We start from the raw sequence: 18,038 nt of genomic DNA on the forward strand, positions 1-18,038 counted from the left end.
TCGAGCAGGGAGTGGCTGTCTACAATTTCTGATAGACTCACAGAGGTTTACAGCATGGAGACAGGCCCTTCAGCCCAACTTGTCCATGCTGTCCCTTTTTTTAAAACCCCTAAGCTAATCCCAATTGCCTGCATTTGGCCCATATCCCTCTATACCCATCGAACCCATGTAACTATCTAAATGCTTTTTAAAAGAAAGCATTGTACCTACCTCTGGCAGCTTGTTCCAGACACTCACCCTCTGTTTGAAAAAATTGCCCCCCTGGATACTTTTGTATCTCTCCCCTCTTACCATAAACCTATGCCCTCTAGTTTTAGACTCCCCTACCTTTGGGAAAAGATATTGACTATCTAGCTCATCTGTGCCCCTCATTATTTTACAGACCTCTATAAGATCACCCCTCAGCCTCCTATGCTCCAGAGAAAAAAGTCCCAGTCTATCCAGCCTCTCCTTATAACCCAAACCATCAAGTCCCGGTAGCATCCTAGTAAATCTTTTCTGCACTCTTTCTAGTTTAATAATATCCTTTCTATAATAGGGTGACCAGAACTGCACACAGTATTACAAGTCGTCCCAATTCCTGTATTCAATGTTCCGACCGATGAAACCAAGCATGCCGAATGCCTTCTTCACCACTCTGTCCACCTGTGACTCCACTTACAAACTGCCTATTGATGGAGCTATCGTAAGGTAATGTGGGGGACAAGGAGGAAATTTCTATTTATTTACAATGGACAGAAATTTTACTGCCTAATGGGCAGTGAAAGTAGATTCGATATTAACGGTCAAAAGGCAATTAGGTAAGGAATTGAAAAGGAAAGTTTTGTCGGTAAAGGGGCAGAAAAGGGATGATGGTGAATGGCTTCTATCTGTACTATATTATCCAATGATAAAGTTAGCTTAACATCTGTCATTGAGAAAATGTTAAGAGTCCATTCTAAAGGATGTCATAGCAGAGCATTTAGAAATACATAACATAATCAAGCAGAGTCAGCATGGCTTCATGAAGGGAAAATCATGCCTGACAAATTTATTAGAATTCTTTGAGGTGGTAATGAGCAGGATAGATAAAGGGGAACCAACAGATGCAATATACTTGGTTTTCTGCACAAAAGTCTACTTAATAAGAGCTTCTGGTGTTGGGGGTAGTATATTAGCATGGATAGAGTATTGATCAACTAATAGAACGGAGGGTTGGGATGAGGGACATTTTCAGGATGACAACCTGAAACTAGTGGAGTGCCACTGGGATCAGTGCTGGGGCCACAATTACTTACAATAGATTTTAATGACTTAGATGAGGGAAGTGAATGTAGTATTGCCAAGTTTGTGAATGACATAAAAGTGGGTGGGAAGTGAAATGGTGATGACACAGTCTACAGAGGGATATAGGCAGGTTAGATAAGGAGGCAAAAATTTGGCAGATGGATTATAGTGGAGGAAAATGTGAAGTTTTGCACTATAGTAGGAAGAATAAAGGAGCTGAATATTATCTAAATGGAGAAAGACTGCAGAAATCTGCAGCACAGAGGGATTTGGGAGTCCTTGTGCATAAAACACAAAAAGCTGGCATGAGAGTTCAGCAGATAATAGGGAAGGTAAATGGAATGTTAGCCTTTATTGCTAAAACTATACAAGGCACTAGTTAGACCACACCTGGAAAACTGTGAACAGTTTTGGTCTCCTTATCTAAAGAAAGATATACTGGCATTGGAGGCAGTCTAGAGAAGGTTCACTAGGTTGATCCCAGACATGGAGGGATTTTCTTATGAGGAGAGGTTCAGTAGATTGGACTTGTAATCACTGGAGTTCAGAAGAATGAGAGGCGACCTTATTGAGCGACAGGTAGGATTCTCGGGGAGCTCGACAGGGTAGATGCTGCTAGGTTGTTTCCTCCTGTTGGAAAGTCTGGGACCAGAAGGCAAAGTCTCAGAGTAAGGGGTCACCCATTTAGGATAGAGATGAGAAGGAATTTCTTCTGCGAGGATAGTGAATCTGTGGAATTCTTTATCGCAGAGGGCTGTAGAGGCTGGGTCATTAGGTACGCTCAAGTTGAGATAGACAGGTTTTTAATCAGTAAGGGAATCAAGGGTTAATTATGGGGATAAGGCGGGAAAGTGGAGTCGAGGACTATTTCAGATCAGTCATCACCTCATTGATAGCGGAGCAGACTCGATGGGCTGAATGACCTACTTCTACTCCTATATTTTATGGTCTAGATTTTCCTCTGCAGACAATAACTGGGGTACTAACAGGGCATTCCTCACTGTGCTGAATAAACAGGTTCAACGGCAGATCAAACCAACACTTGACTACCTACACTAAGCACCTGGAACTTGCATCTAGTCAGAGTTCCAGAAATTAAAGTGGCAGAGCGAATATGGTCTCCAAGTCAAACAGACTGGGGGACATGTTGTGGAGTCTATCGATGGGATGCTCTCTCATACAACTTGGTGAACAGTTTGACAATTTCTTAAATGTCACAGGCTGACGAAAGGAAAAATAAAGGGTACCCCGAACAAATTTGTGAAAAGACAATCACGTTGTGGTCACGTCACTGGACTAATAATCCAGTGGCCCACACTGATGCTTTGGTGGGGACAAGGGTTCAATTCCCACCATGGCAGATGGTGGAATTTAAATTTAAGTTGAATTAATAAACCTGGAATTATAAAGCTAGTCTCGGTACCGGCGACCACCGACTATTATCAATTGTTGTAAAAACCCAGCAGGTTCACTAATATCCTGGAGGGAAGGAAATGCCATTCTTTCCCGGTCTGGCCGACATGTGACTCCAGACCCACAGCAATGTGTTTGGCGCTTGCCTGTCCTTTGATGTGGCCTAGTGAGCTTCAAGGGCAATGAAGGATGGGCAGCAAAGATGGCACCCACATCCCATGAAAGAATAAAAAGAAAGAAAGCCCATTTAGACATGTTTTTCCAAGATGTTACACTCACACGTTCAAAGACCAGAGATTATAACGCAGGAACTGTGAGAAGCCAGTACCGCTGACTTTCATCTGTGCAGTTCTTTTATCTCCACTGAAAGAGCAGTGAGGCTGCTGCAATGAACAGACATCTTTCCATGCTGAAAAACATTTATTTTTTTGTGATATGCAAATGCATAAGTATAAATATTTCTTTTCCATTACAACACAACAGTTAGAACATTCACAAAGCTCTGTGGGAGGGAGAAACAAAACACAGAAGCTGCAAACATTTTTTTTTATTGCACAGTAGTTCTGACAGCATATTTCAAATCATTGCTTTAAGCATTAGTCCAACTATAGCGAGTACTCCAAGCCAACAGGTACAGCACACACCTAACTTCACCTGCGCCACAACAGAACACAACAACCCAGATTCCACACAGTCCAACATTCTTCACATCTTCAACGGTTGGTTGGTACATTATTACCAAGACGTAAAATCGGTACATATACAAACAAAATACCTGTGAGGTTTCCAAAATGCCACACATAGATTTGGCAAACATAACATTGCCATATAGTTATTTACATCTCTGATACATTTGTAAACAAGTGTTTAATATGCTTCATAACGAGCTAAAAAGCACAGACATTTTGTCTGAAGGCTGCAGAATAGGTGGTGACATCTTTACTGGGATTTTTTTCCTCAATTGAGTTAATATGTGCCCCAAGTCTTCTCAGCACTGACGTGTTTCTATCTGTGCATTCTCATCTATTTCAACCAAAACAAACACTAAATCCCATTTTCTACACAGAGACAGATAAATAAAGGCTTAGCAAAATCAATGTAGAGAAAAAAAAACTACTCCATTCAGCACCGAGTGACTCCAACGGGATCCCCACTTCTTTTTAAATGAAAAGAAAAACTCAAATAAACTCCTTTTTGTGGATAATATGTACATTTTTAAATGACGCTGTTTGAAATGTTCAGAGCTACTCAATGCATTCAAACGGAATGTAAATTTTAGCGTTTACCTGCTAAAAACAGCAAGCTTTTCCATAGCCACACAAATGTTCCATTTATACAGCAACTTCTACTGAATGCCACTAAGGGTGTTTTTCATGTGAAAATTTGTTACAGATAAAATAACACCACTACTTTTTAACCACACAATGAACATTTATTCATGTCACCACAGAGAGCAGGGAGTGTGTTACGTGTCTTCATGGTTAAATTTAGCCCGCAGTGTTCATCCCCCTAAGCTGAGAGAGCCGTTTGTTGCATTATATCTACATAAAAAAGATCTTTCTACACCCAATATTTTGGACATTCAAGTGATCTTGTATAAATACCAGGATATTTCTATTGGTCATTATAAACAAAACAGTTGTGGGAGTTGGGGCTGGCGGGGAAGGGGGGGGGTGCAGAAAACAGTATTTAACCTTTTAAAAAGGTATTAAGCCAAAGACTTTAGTTACTGAGAAACAGGATTCGGCCATGCTTATGAATGAGGGAAAGTACTGTTGTCAGTTTATTTATGCCATTTGCAATTTTGCCCTCATTTTCACTGCACTAAAACCCTCTATCTTAACTTGCTATGAATTCTTAGGTTGCCTGTCCTGTAATGCTTCCTTCGGGCATTGTTTTTGGTTGCTTGTGTCCACTTCTGGATGTGTGCCAGAAGGAGAATGGTGCTGGGGCGAGGACAACTTTGACGGATCTTTCCAAGTGTTCCCTTTCTTCACAGTACACGACTGTGAATGACAACGTTGCTTACTTCCCTTGGAGTCCATCGTGTCTTTTCCCTCAGTAGGTGCACACATTTCTGAACTCGCGCTCTGAGGTGCAGGCCCGAGGCTGCATTTGGTCTCGCAGGATTTATCCTTCACTGAACAGGGTGAACTGCTTTCCTTTGTCTCAGGCATTCCAGCTATTGGCACAGCCTCAACAGATAAACGACTGAGTAGTAAGCTTTGAGAGGCATTCTTTGTCTCATCTGCCCTGCCACAGGAAGCAGCAGGCACGTTGCTTTTAGAAAGAGATGGCTGTGCATTATTATTAGGGTTGGGCTTGTGGCATAATGTGTCCTTTACTGACGAGCTCTGCTGGTCATGTCTTGCAGATGAATACGCCTCTGCCTTTGATGTGCTCGGACCCGACAAGAAAGCAATATCAAGGGTGCCTTCCAGTGGCTTTAGACTCAAGATAGATCGACCGTCCATTTTGCAGTCAGTCATTTGCCTGGTGCCATTCTCAGTCATTAAACTTAACTGCGGTTTGTCTAGAGCAACTTGAGCCATTCCAGTTACTACCTTGGAACAGTCGGATGGGCTTGCCCTCAAATGACTGTGAGCAGTGCATGCAGTGCTTGGTGGCATACTGGGTTTCTTCAGAGCTGAAGATTCCTCTTTATTCAGAGAGGTTAGTGTCTTTGGCTGAGTGTTGTGGGCAGGCGAGAGCATCTCGCTCTTGAACGTTTCCGATGGACCCATACCATTATTAGTGTCTCTGTAACATTTTTTGCTTCCTGCAGGTTCCACCTTTGACGCCTTGGCTTCCGACCTTTCGCAAACATTGGGCTCTTTAGTGCGTTTGCCGGTCCATTCGGCCTCGCCGTCCTTCCCACCGGATTTCTTCACCTCTGAGGAAGCTGGGAGCGACTGGGCAACTTTCTCGGCATCGAGCGCGCCAGAGGTTGGTGTGGAACTTTCAGCGTCTGAATTGGGGTGTGCAGTCTGCGACACTGATGGGGCGTCACTGTGGACACTGGAGCTGGCGCCCGGCTTTTTGCAAGGAGATAACAGTGAGACACTCATAGGCACCCGCAGTTCATCGGAACATTGCATTTTAATATCATTGCACTTCGCGTCTGCAGCAACGTCCAAATTAAACCCACCCACCTCTACGCCCTTTTCATGTCCAGAGTTTGGCTCTTGTATTGCATTTTGTTTTTGGAGAGACTCTCGTCTCACATTCCAGTTTTTCTTCTTTATAACTATTGCCTTTAGTTTCTCTTTGTCAGCCTCATCAAGCGACTCCTGTCTTCCCACCTTCCTGGCTACAGGACGCTTGAGGCAGCCCTGCTCCACAGGCCGAACTTTGGTGATGGATGACATTTCAAATGCGTTCTCCTCTAAACTATGTAGACACAAATCTCTCTGTAAGGACTCTTTTCTTCCTTCTGCCTGCGACGTTTCAAGGCTATGCTTACGAGCACACAGTTGTTTCTTGTCAGAGGTATAAGACGGAGAAAGCTTTTCAGCAGATTGCACCCTCTTTAATAACGGTGACCGTGGCGGCTCTGCACTTTTAGGCCGAACCATGTGCCTTAAAATAGTTGGCGGCGAGTGCATCTTGGCAGGAAAAGTCTGCGCCATTTTGGAACTTCCAATTGAATGGCCAAGCAAGGGGGATGGCGATCTCTGAGGCGAGGTTGGTTGGGGTGTAGGAGAAGGGGTTCGTGCCAGGGGGGATAGCGGGATACTACCGGCTGATTTACGTCTGCCCGATCTGTATTTTGGTCCACCTAGCTTTGAGCTCAATCCATGAAGCGTACTTGGTCTAACATGACCAGAGCCAGCAGGAGAATTTGGAGCACTGGAGCTGGGGGAGCTGCTTTGTGAAGAATTTGTACCTGTTAAAACAAAACATTTTACAAATGGTTAGTCTGCTCAAGCTTTGAACCCAAGTTTGTATATTTTACCTTAGAGTGCAAAGGTCACTGCATAACCTTGCTAAACTCGCCACTATACTTTCACCGGACGAGATTTGAGTGTTGCAATACAACATTCTGATAATGACGAGACTTTGCAGTAATTTATGACAGATAATTAAATGGTAAATTGGCGAATTTGCCTGTGAAAACTCAGGAATTCGAATCTGATAACAACCACCGTGTATGATTGAAGCTATTAAGTAACACAACGGATTCATTCTAAAGCTCCATCGAGGTTCAGTGAGGAACAGTAATGTGTCACTTGGACAGAAGATTGCAAAGGTCCTGTGCTCAATCCTTTGTCACAATTTGCCTCAAAATCAATGAGGCAAGGAAGATGAAAATATTGCTAGAGTCCCTTCGCAGGGCGAGTGAAGAGGAACCGTCCAGAAACACTGAAGACAACTGTGGAATCTTTACCACAGCACGAGTCCAAACTTTCATGAAATTAGGGGAAAGGAAGAGCGAGTAACTTGGGATAGTCAGTCTATTGGGTTCCTTTCCTGGATAGATTCTACATTTACAGAGCACCAAGTGTGTTTATAGTCCAATTCTAGTATTAAGAGAGCAGGAGCAGCATAATCAATTAATGGCTAGCATTAAAGGTCAGGATGAAGGCTTTACATTGTGTGGTCATTATACTAGACTTGACAGTAGCTCTTGGCTTTATTCATTCTACTAAATGGAGGTTTTGAGTTCAGGAGAAAGCGATAGCAACAATTGTCTTCTGTAATGAAATTTGACAGTGCGACTTATCTTGGGACAATCCTGTGTATAATTGACAAAATGTATTCAAAATTTTTTTTTGTAAAAGTCCGAGTGAGTGTTTGTTTTCTAGGTTTTCTACAGAATATACTGAGATGTTAAAGAGAAATGTATTTATCCAGTGCTTTTCACAACCATAGCATGTCTGTCCCAAAGCTCTTCAGGTTAGGGGGGTAGTTTTAAATTGTAGTCATCACTGTATTGTAGGAAACACAACAGCCAATTTGTGCACAGCAAGCTCCCACAAACAGAAATGTGATAATTAATTTTACCATGGATTTTTTTAATTTAAAAAAGTGTTTCTGATTGAGGGGTAATACTGGTCAGGACACTGGGGTTAGATCCTTGATTTCCTCTTGGGAGAATGGATGGGGCCTCAGTTTAAGCCAAAATAAACCTCACCTCCAACAGTGCAGTATTGCACTGGAGTGTCCGCTGAAATCTTTCTGCTTCGTTCCTGGAATGGGGCTTGAACCCACAATCTTCTGACACAGAGGGGTAAGGGGCAACTGACTGAGCCACGCCTGACACACAGTGTGGGATCTTCCAGCTGTGCTCGCCCCAAAACCAGAAAATTCTGCCCGAGGTCAATGGTCCTTGTCCCGCCTGCTACAATTCCCGTGGCGGGCAGGACTGGAAAGTTCCACCCTCGATGTTTATCAAGTTAACAGCATCTCTCAGAAGTTTAAATTTATCCAGTAATTCTAACTGAGAGAATATCAGAACACTCGACATCGTCACGGACAGTGGAATGTTCTAGTCTCTCTAAAAGAAACGCCAAAAAAACCCCCAAAATGAACGAAGGTGGCAATCTCTCAAACTAGCTGAAAACTCACCAGATGGAAAGTCAGGGGCCGAGCGGAAGTTTTGTGTTGGTGACCTAGGAGATAGACTGTGAGTTGGTGAGCCAGGCATACTGTCACTGGACGAGAGCGAACGATTCAATGAGGTGAAACTCCGGCTGGTATGAAGTATGACGGGCTGCTTCGCAAACTTCTTAAAGAGCGATCTCCTTCTGTTAAAACATAATACCCGAGATGTCACTGGTTACATTTAGTTTTTACTCGAGACCAATCTTTTTATTTGAAGAATGTAACTAGGTGATCTAGGACACACAACGTTACTAAAGGATGTGCTGTGCCGAAAGAGGAAGTCATCGGATCATTAAAAAGTGGGAGCAGGTGCAAGGCCATTTGGCTCCTTGAGGCTGCTCTGCCATTTAATGAGATCGCAGCCTCGACTCCCATTCTCCTGGCTACTCCCCATAACCCCTTCACTTCCTGGCAGATCAAGCTCTGCCTAATTCAGCTTTAAAAATATTCAATGGCCGGAATACTCTGGCTCCGCATGCCGGCAAGATCTTCCGGTCCCGTTGACGGCGCACCCTCCGTTGCGGGTTTCCCAGTGGCGTGAGGTACAGTCAATGGGAAATCTCAACAAAGTTAATTCATTGTGTCATAAGTAGGCATACATTAACACTGCAATGAAGTTACTGTGAAAATACCCTCGTCGTCACACTCAGGCGCCTGTTCGGGTACACCGAGGGAGAATTTAGCATGGCCAATACATATAACCAGCATGTCTTTGGGACTGTGGGAGGAAACCGGAGCACCCAGAGGAAACCCACGCAGACACAATCACCCGAGGCCAGAATCAAACCCAGGTCCCTGGCGCTATGAGGCAGCGGTGCGAACCAATGTGCCATCTCCTGCCACGAGAAACATGCTGCAGGGAGGCCAGCGAATCCCCCCCCACACACCCAGCCTCCACTGCTCTGTGAGGAAAGAGAATCCCAAAGTTAATGAAACTCCTCCTCATTTCCATCGTAAATGGGAGACCTCTTATTTTCTGAACCATGCCTCCTAGTTCTGGATGTTTAGTAGCTCAGTGGGCAGCATCCCTACCTCTGTGTTCAGATCCTACTTCAGGTCTCGATGTTCACTAAAGAAGGTGCGTTATAACGGGGCCAAACAGGTTATCAGCCTGTAAAATCCTTCCAATATGCCTGATGGCAGGAGGTAAAGAGTGAGAGAGTTTCCTGATCAGCCATATTGCAGAAGGCAGTGGCAAACCACTGCAATACTTTAGTCATGGGCCAATCCAACAGAAGCCCATGCTGGCCAAAGGTCTCTCAGGGCGTGGCACTCAAAGGAGGAGGAGGCCCCATCGTTCTACTTTCAGCAACAACCTTGTCATGCCCCATCAAAATATTATATGTTTCAATAGGGTCTCATCTCATTCTTCTAAACACCTATGAGTATAGGTCTAACCTGCTCAACCTTTCCTCATAAGACAACCCTTTCTTCCCCAGAATCAGCAGAGTGAGCTTTCTCTGAGCTGTTTCCAATACCAGTATATCAAGTATATCCGTCATGATGAGAACTATTGGACTGGATTTAATGCAGATCATCACAGTGGGAACCATGGTGGCAGAGGTCACTTAACGATGGCAGAGGCCTTGTGTTAGTCTCCGAGCTACAGCCAAACTTCCATTGATTCAGCTGGGATGCAAAAGGGGTTGACGCAGGATTCCTGGCCACAAGCAGTGGGATGTCAATTAGGCTAATTAATGAGCTAATTGACACTCATCATCTCTGAGCCCAGCACAATAAGTGGGGGCCACATAGCTTTCCCTCGGAAGGTCACACAACAAACTCTGTGGAGTTTGCCAGCAGCCTCCCGATAGGGGGTCTTTGGTCTGGATCCCATGAGGACGTGGTGCACCCACCATGCCTGCTGGCAGCATGAGGAGCTTACGGGATGTGGGTGTCACTGACTAGGACAGCATTTATTGCCCATCCCTAATTGCCCTTGAGAAGGTGGTGGTGAGCTGCCTTATTGAACTGCTGGAGTCCACGTGATGTTGGCGTGCCCACGTGGTGTTGGTGTATCCACAGTGCTGATAGGAGAGGGAGTTCCAGGATTTTGACTCAAATTGCTACTGGCATCTGACTGCCCAGCAGCTCTGGGTTCGCAGAACTTCCACCCCTGGGGATCTCAAACATGGGGAAGATCTGACAGTGGTCAGTTAAGTGCTTGATGATTCCACTGGGCCTCTCACGGAATTGATGGGGGTTCCCTGCTGATTCTCTGACTGGTGGGCAAGACTGCTGTCAGCCTAACAAAATCTTGGCCAATGCTTATTAAGAGGGTTTAAGGGTTCGAGACAATTTGCAGGATGTTACCATTGGCTTTGTGACCCCAATGTCAGGACCTAATGGGGATGTAAGGTCTGCATTTACCCGCAATGGGACCCACTCAGCAACATTCCTGGAGAGGACTTCCGAATCATCATCCAATTAGGAACAGAAGGGCCCTCAATGTTGTGGGACCAGAGGGCCAGTAGCGCGAGTACCTCCCCCATACTGGGAAAGGTGGGTGTTGCTGAGGCAGGCGAGAAAACAATGAGGACATGGATATTTTGGTAAAATTAATGTGATGCGAGGAGGGATGGAGTGTGATGCACAAGGAAACGGCAAATGCAGCAACCAAGCAGAGAATTAGAATGGGCCGTGAGAGAGTAGGGGGCGAATGGGATGAGAGTGAGGAGAGGGTAGGATGGGACCAGTGAGATGAGAGAATGCAAGGAAAGCAATGGCCTCTTGTAAGGTGCCTGTACATACAGCAACACAGCTACCTGCAAATAAAGAGGCTGTTCACACGTTGTTCAGTGACTTTTAAAATGTTGGCTGTCCATGGATAGAAATACAATGATGTGGAGATGCTGGCGTTGGACTGGGGTGAACACAGTAAGAGTTTTAACAACACCAGGTTAATACAATGGTTAATACAATAACACCAGGAAACACAATGCTCAGGCTCATTCCGAGCCCAGCCAGTCCAAGGAAAATTGAGAAGAAACATTGGCTGGAGTTCTTGTTTGATCTGGTACCTTCTCCCAGAATAGGGAGGAGGAGGGGTGGGCAAAGATAATCTATGACAAAATAATCATTCCTGATCTCTGGAAGGAATGGGCTCAATGAGATGAATGTTTTTCCTTGCTCCAGGCTTTAGATACAGTTTTGTATAAATGGGGTGCAGCAGGTACCTTTCTTGACCGTCCTTCTTTTTGGATTTCTTGCTCCGTCTCATCATTCTGCTTCTGTAGCTGTGTCTTCTTGCCGGACCGGTTCTTATTGACGTGTTCTCAAACGGGGTGGTCGTGATGGCGACCTTGTTTCCACTCTAGTCGCAAATCGATAAGAAAACAGTTACTCGTATGAGGGTTTTACTTTCAAGTAATGAAAATATTTATCTAGCTAACTGCTTTAAAAAGTTAGATTAACATTAATCTAGGACTGCAATTCAATGCCAGAGTCAAAGCTAACATTTATGTGCTAAATATATGCTGTTACTGAAATATTAAAAAGGTGTTTTTTTAAACCAAACGGGTGTGATACATAACCAGAGGGATTCAATTCATTGGAAGCAAAGCACCTGTGAACCTGTATATGAAAATGTATGAAAAAAGTGAGATATTTGGGGTTTGGAGGAGGGATGTGAATATTACATTTCTGGCATCCTCAGTATTTAATACATCCACAGAAATCACAGAAACCCTACAGTGCAGAAGGAGGCCATTCGGCCCATCGAGTCTGCACCGACCACAATCCCACCCAGGCCCTACCCCCACATATTTTACCTACTAATCCCTCTAACCTACGCATCCCAGGACTCTAAGGGGCAATTTTTTTAACCTAGCCAATCAACCTAACCCACACATCTTTGGACATCCCTTTACCATTTTACCCAAATTGCAGGTTCAATCTTATTCTTTCCCTTGCATTCCGGCTCAAGTTCTGCCACTATATGGAGAGGACTGATGCTTCTTTTCATTCATTCGTGGGACATGGGCATCGTTGGCTGGCTAGCATTTATTACCCATCCCTCGCTGCCCTTGACAAGGTGATAGTGAGCTGCCTTCTTGAAACACTGCAGTCTTTGTTGAGACTTTGTGGCGATTGATACAACTGAGTGGCAGAGGACAGTTGAGAGTCAACCACATTGCTGTGGCTCTGGAATCACATGTGGGCCAGACCAGGTAAGGACGACATATTTCCTGCTCTAAAAGGACATTAGTGAAGCAGATGGGTTTTTCCGACAATTGACAATGGTTTCATGGTCATCAGTAAATTCTTAATTCCAGATTTTTTTTAAATTGAATTCAAATTCCATCAGCTGCCGTGACGAGATTCGAACCCAGGTCCCCAGAACATTAGCTGAGCTTCTGGATTAAGTATCTAGCGATAATGATTTTTCTTTTGAGGGTGGCATGGTGGCACAGTGGTTAGCACTGCTGCCTCACAGCACTGGGGACATGGGTTCAATTCTGGCCTTGGGTGACTGTGTGAAGTCTGCACACTCTCCCTGTATCCGCGTGGGTTTCCTCCGGGTGCTCCGGTTTCTTCCCACAGTCCAAGGATGTGCGGGTTAGGTTGATTGGCCATGGTAAATTGCCCCTTAAGACTCAGAGGCCTAGCAGGTAAATGTATGGAATTACCGGCAGAGAGCCTGGTGGGGATTGTTATCAGTGCAGGCTCGATGGGTCGAATGGCCTACTGTACTGTAGGGATTCTATGATAACACCACTAGGCTTCCCCATAGTGGCAAGGTCATTGGAATAGTAATCCACAGTCTAAGACTAATGCTCTGGGGACACAGATTCAAATCCCATCATGACAGCTGCTGGAATTTAAATTCAATTGCTTCATAAAAATCTTGAACTGAAACTTAGTCTTAGTAATAATGGTGCCATGAAACTATTAGTGATTGTCCTAAAAATCCCCTTTAGTGATGCTCCTTAGGGAAGGAAATCTGCCGTCCTTACCTGATTTGGCCTACATGGACTCCAGAGCCACAGCAATGTGGTTGACTCTTAACTGTCCTCCAAAGTGGCCTAGCAAACCACTATAGAAAAGTCAAAAAGGAATAAAACCGAACAGACCACCTGGCATCAATTAAAGCACCGGAAATAATTATAACCCAACTCCAAGTCCTCCTTCGTAACATCGGAGAGCTTGTGCTAAAATTGAGAGGGGTGTTCTACAGATGAGTCAAGCAATTGCCGGACATAGTGATATCCACAGAATCATCTCTTACAACCAAGGTCCCAGACATCACTGTCCCTGTGCATGTCCTGTCCCACTGTCAGGATTGACCCAGCAGAGGTAGTGGTGGCACAGTGGCATACAGTCCAGAGTGAGTTGCCATTGGAGTCCTCAACATCGACTTCGGACCCATGAAGTCTTATGGCATCAGGTCAAACATGGGCAAGAAAACCATTTACCACCTTCCCTCAGTTGATGGAGCAGTACTCCTCCATGTTGAACACCACTTAGAAGGAACACTGAGGTTGGTAAGGGAGCAGAAGGTACTCAAGGTGGGGAACTTCAATGTTCATCACCAACAATGGCTTGGTAGCATCACTACTGACTGGTAGTCGAGACCTGGAGGACACATCTGCCAGACTAAAACGGTGGCAGATAGTGAGGCAACCAACATGAGGGAAAATTCAACTTGATCTTGTCCTCACCAATCTACCTGCTGTGCATTTTTAGTTTTCCTGTCTGTTCGGACCAGCAAACGTATAACATCTACTGCCAAAACATTTTTGGATGATTTATCCACAGTAGTGCTCATGTTTATGTACATCAATGTAGATGAAAGAGAAGAGATCATAGAGAAGGATCATAGAAACATAGAATCCCTACAGTGCAAAAGGAGGCCATTCGGCCCATCGAGTCTGCACCGACCACAATCCCACCTGGGCCCTATCCCCATAACTCCATACATTTATCCTAGCTAGTCTGACCCTACCCTGACACTAAGGGTCAATTTAGCATGGCCAATCAACCTAACCCGCACATCTTTGGAAACATAGAAACATAGAAGATAGGAGCAGGAGGAGACCATTTGGCCCTTCGAGCCTGCTCCTCCATTCATTACGATCATGGTTGATCATCTAACTCAATAGCCTAATCCTGCTTTTTTCCCATAACCTTTGATCCCATTTGCCCCAAGTGCTATATCCAGCCGCCTCTCAAATGCATTCAATGTTTTGGCATCAACTACTTCCTGTGGTAATGAATTCCACAGGCTCACCAGTCTTTGGGTGAAGAGATGTCCCCTCATCTCCGTCCTAAATGGTCTATCCTGAATCCTCAGACTGTGACCCTTGGTTCTGAAGTGTGGGGGGAAACCAGAGCACCCGGAGGAAACCCTCACTGACACGAGGGGAAGTGCAAACTCCACATAGACAGTGACCCAAGCCGGGAATTGAACTCAGGTCCCTGGCGCTGTGAAGCAGCAGCGCTAACCACTGTGCTGCCCCAGTCACAGACTCTCCCAGGAAAGGGAGAGAAGGCACAGAATAGGTTCTGCCGACAAAGCACATTCACTAGCATGGATACAAAGCTACATTTCAGCCCACTGTGGTATGTGGAGTACAAAAGATCACTGTAATGAAATCTGGTGTCAACAATAAGGGTGGGATGATGTTCGTCCGTGTGTTGCGGTGGGAGGTGCTTGGACTGTAGAGTGCTGTTAGACAACATTAAGCAACTGTCTAGCAGTAAATTAAAGCTGGTTCTCCATTGAATGGATCTTATATTGAAAAATGACACTTCACCAGCTCACCAAGGAGAACGGGGTTAAGAACAAGCGTGTCATTATAACCGATGAACAGATTCCTTCATCAAGAATTGGAAGAGAAAAAGCTACTTTAAAGCAATGGTATAATGTGATGCTGAAAAAGATGACATGCAATTTCTCAGCACAGACTCAATATTTCTGAGGATACACGTTGCTCAGTTTGGTTAGCAATACAATATGTGGAATAAGGCGGCAACAGCAAAGCCAAGGATTAGCAGAAAGCAGGTTTGATGGAGTAAATAAGGCAAAACTTATTTACAGTGGCAAAACGATCGGTTACCACAGAACGTGGATTTAAACTGATTGGTGAAAGAACCGAAGATGACATGACGACTGGGTGGAACAAGATTTAATAGTAACTTGGAAAAAGGAATTGATTGAATCATAAAGTGAAGGTGTGTATGGGGGCTTATGGCAAAGATAAGGCAAGTGGGACTAACTGGATAACTCTAACCAAGAACTGACACAGACACAGGGCGGCACAGCGGCAAGGACTGCTCCCTCACAGCACCAGGGACCTGGGTTCAATTCCCGGTTTGGGTCACTATCTGTGCGGAGTTTGCACCTTCTCCCTGTGTCTGCGTGGGTTTCCTCTGGGTGCTCCAGTTTCCTCCCACAGTCCAAAGATTTGCTGGTTAGGTGGATTGGCCATGATAAATTGCCCCTTGGTATCTCAAGATGTGTAGGTTAGGGGATTAGTGGGGTAAATGTGGGGGGTTACAGGGATAGTGCGGGGAGAGGGCCTGGCTGAGATACTCTTTCAGAGAGTTAGTGCAGACTTGGAATCATAGAAATCATTGAAACCCTACAGTGGAGAAAGAGTCTGCACTGACCACAATCCCACCCAGGCCCTACCCCCATATCCCTGCATATTTACCCGCTAATCCCTCTAACCTACACATCTAAGGACACTAAGGGGCAATTTTAGCATGGCCAATCAACCTAACCCGCACATCTTTGGACTGTGGGAGGAAACCGGAGCACCCGGAGGAAACCCACGCAGACATGAGGAGAATGTGCAAACTCCACAGAGACAGTGACCCAAGCCAGGAATCGAACCCAGGTCCCTGGCGCTGTGAAGCACCAGTGCTAACCACTGTGCTACCGTGCCGCCCATTTCTTGATGGGCTGAAGGGCTTCTTGTATTCTATGATCATTCAATGATTCTGTGATTCAGGCTCTTAAAATAATGAATGAAAAGAGTGTTTAATTAAGACCTGCGTGTATTAGAAAATAATTGTTTGAATATAAAACAATAATCAAGATCTGAAGTGGGGATAAAAGCAAAATGCTGTGGATGCTGGAATCTGAAACAAAAACAGAAAATGCTGGAAAATCTCAGCAGGTCTGACAGCAGCTGTGAACAGGCAGAGTCATCCAGACTCAAAATGTTGGCTCTACTCTCTCTCCACAGATGCTGTCAGACCTGCTGAGATTTTCCAGCATTTTCAGAAGTGGGGTTGTTCACCGATGACAGCATAATGTTCAGCACTATTCACTACTCCTCAGATACCGAAGCAGTTTATGTCCAAATGTAGCAAGACGTGGACAATATCCAGGCTTGGGCTGACAAGTGGCAAATAATCTGCGCAAAAGTGCCAGGCAACGTCCATCTCCAACAAACTGGAATTTAACAATCGTCCCTTGAAATTCAATGGCATTACCATCGCTGAATCCCCCACCATTGACACCCTGGGGGTTACCACTGGTCAGAGGCATAACTGGACTCGCCATATTAAACGTAATGGCTACATGAGGTCAGAAACTAGGAATCCTGCGGCGAGTAACTCACCTCCTGACACCCCAAAGCCTGTCCACCATCTACAAGGCACAAGTCAGGAATGTGATGGGATACTCCCCACTTGCCTGGATGAGTGCACTCAAGAAGCCTGACACCATCTAGGACACAGCAGCCCACTTGATTGGTACCCTACCCACAAACAAACATTCACTCCCTCCACCACGGACACACGATAGCAGCAGTGTATACATTTCAGTAGCTTAACAGGCCCCTTAGGCAACACCTTCTAAACCACTTCCATCTAGAAGGACAAGAACAGCAAATATTGGGGAACGCCACCACCTGGACGTTCCCCTCCAAGCCACTCACTATCCTGACTTGGAAATATATTGTCGTTCCTTCACAGTCGCTCGGTCAAAATCCTGGAACTCCCTTCCTAACAGCACTGTGGGTGTTCTTACACGATGTGGAGATGCCGGCGTTGGACTGGGGTAAACATGGTAAGAGTTTTAACAACACCAGGTTGAAGTCCAACGGGTTTATTTGGTAGCAAATGCCATTAGCTTTCGGAGCGCTGCTCCTTCGTCAGATGGAGTGGATATCTCTCGGGTCCCTCCAGGGTCAGAAGGTTGCGTGTTCAAATCGCTTCAGGCTCACGGAGGTTTTCTGCAGTTGGTCTTCGGATTTTGTACCTGGGTAAAGTTGATTGTTTGCAAATGCTCCCGAAATGATATATTTCAAAATGATGATGAAATGATATTTTAGGGATGCCTCCGGTTTCCACTATCAGGTCATATTTTCTGCAGTTCGCAAATTTAAAGCAAGGTCCACGGTCCGAGATGAGACTGACTAGCGATTTCCGCTAGAACCATCTCGGACCGTGGACCTTGCTTTAAATTTACGAACTGCAAAAAGTATGACCTGATAGTGGAAACCGGAGGCATCCCTAAAATATTATTTCATCATCATTTTGAAATATATCATTTCGGGAGCATTTGCAAACAATCAACTTTACCCAGATACAAAATCCGAAGACCAACTGCAAGAAAACCTCCGTGAGCCTGAAGCGATTTGAACACGCAACCTTCTGACCCTGGAGGGACCTGAGAGATATCCACTCCATCTGACGAAGGAGCAGCGCTCCGAAAGCTAATGGCATTTGCTACCAAATAAACCCGTTGGACTTTAACCTGGTGTTGTTAAAACTCTTACGGTGTACCTACACCACAGGGACTG

The 18,038-nt window shown here is 45.0% G+C and overlaps 1 protein-coding gene across 19 annotated transcripts in view; it reads right to left on the reverse strand.

Moving 5' to 3' along the window:
• Positions 1–3,083: 3,083 nt before the first annotated feature.
• LOC144495111 (microtubule-associated serine/threonine-protein kinase 4-like) overlaps positions 3,084–18,038 on the reverse strand; it is a 462,554-nt gene continuing 447,599 nt past the window's right edge. For all 19 annotated transcript variants that reach the window (XM_078215011.1, XM_078215009.1, XM_078215010.1 and 16 more), the window contains 3 exons: positions 11,460–11,596; positions 8,248–8,426; positions 3,084–6,565 (listed from right to left, as the gene is read on the reverse strand). In XM_078215011.1, coding sequence (XP_078071137.1) covers positions 4,527–6,565; positions 8,248–8,426; positions 11,460–11,596 — 2,355 coding nt within the window. In that variant the 3' untranslated portion in view covers positions 3,084–4,526. The remainder of the gene's footprint in view (positions 6,566–8,247; positions 8,427–11,459; positions 11,597–18,038) is intronic.

This window comes from Mustelus asterias, chromosome 6 (genome assembly GCF_964213995.1).
Source record: "Mustelus asterias chromosome 6, sMusAst1.hap1.1, whole genome shotgun sequence".
NCBI classification, from domain to species: domain Eukaryota; kingdom Metazoa; phylum Chordata; class Chondrichthyes; order Carcharhiniformes; family Triakidae; genus Mustelus; species Mustelus asterias.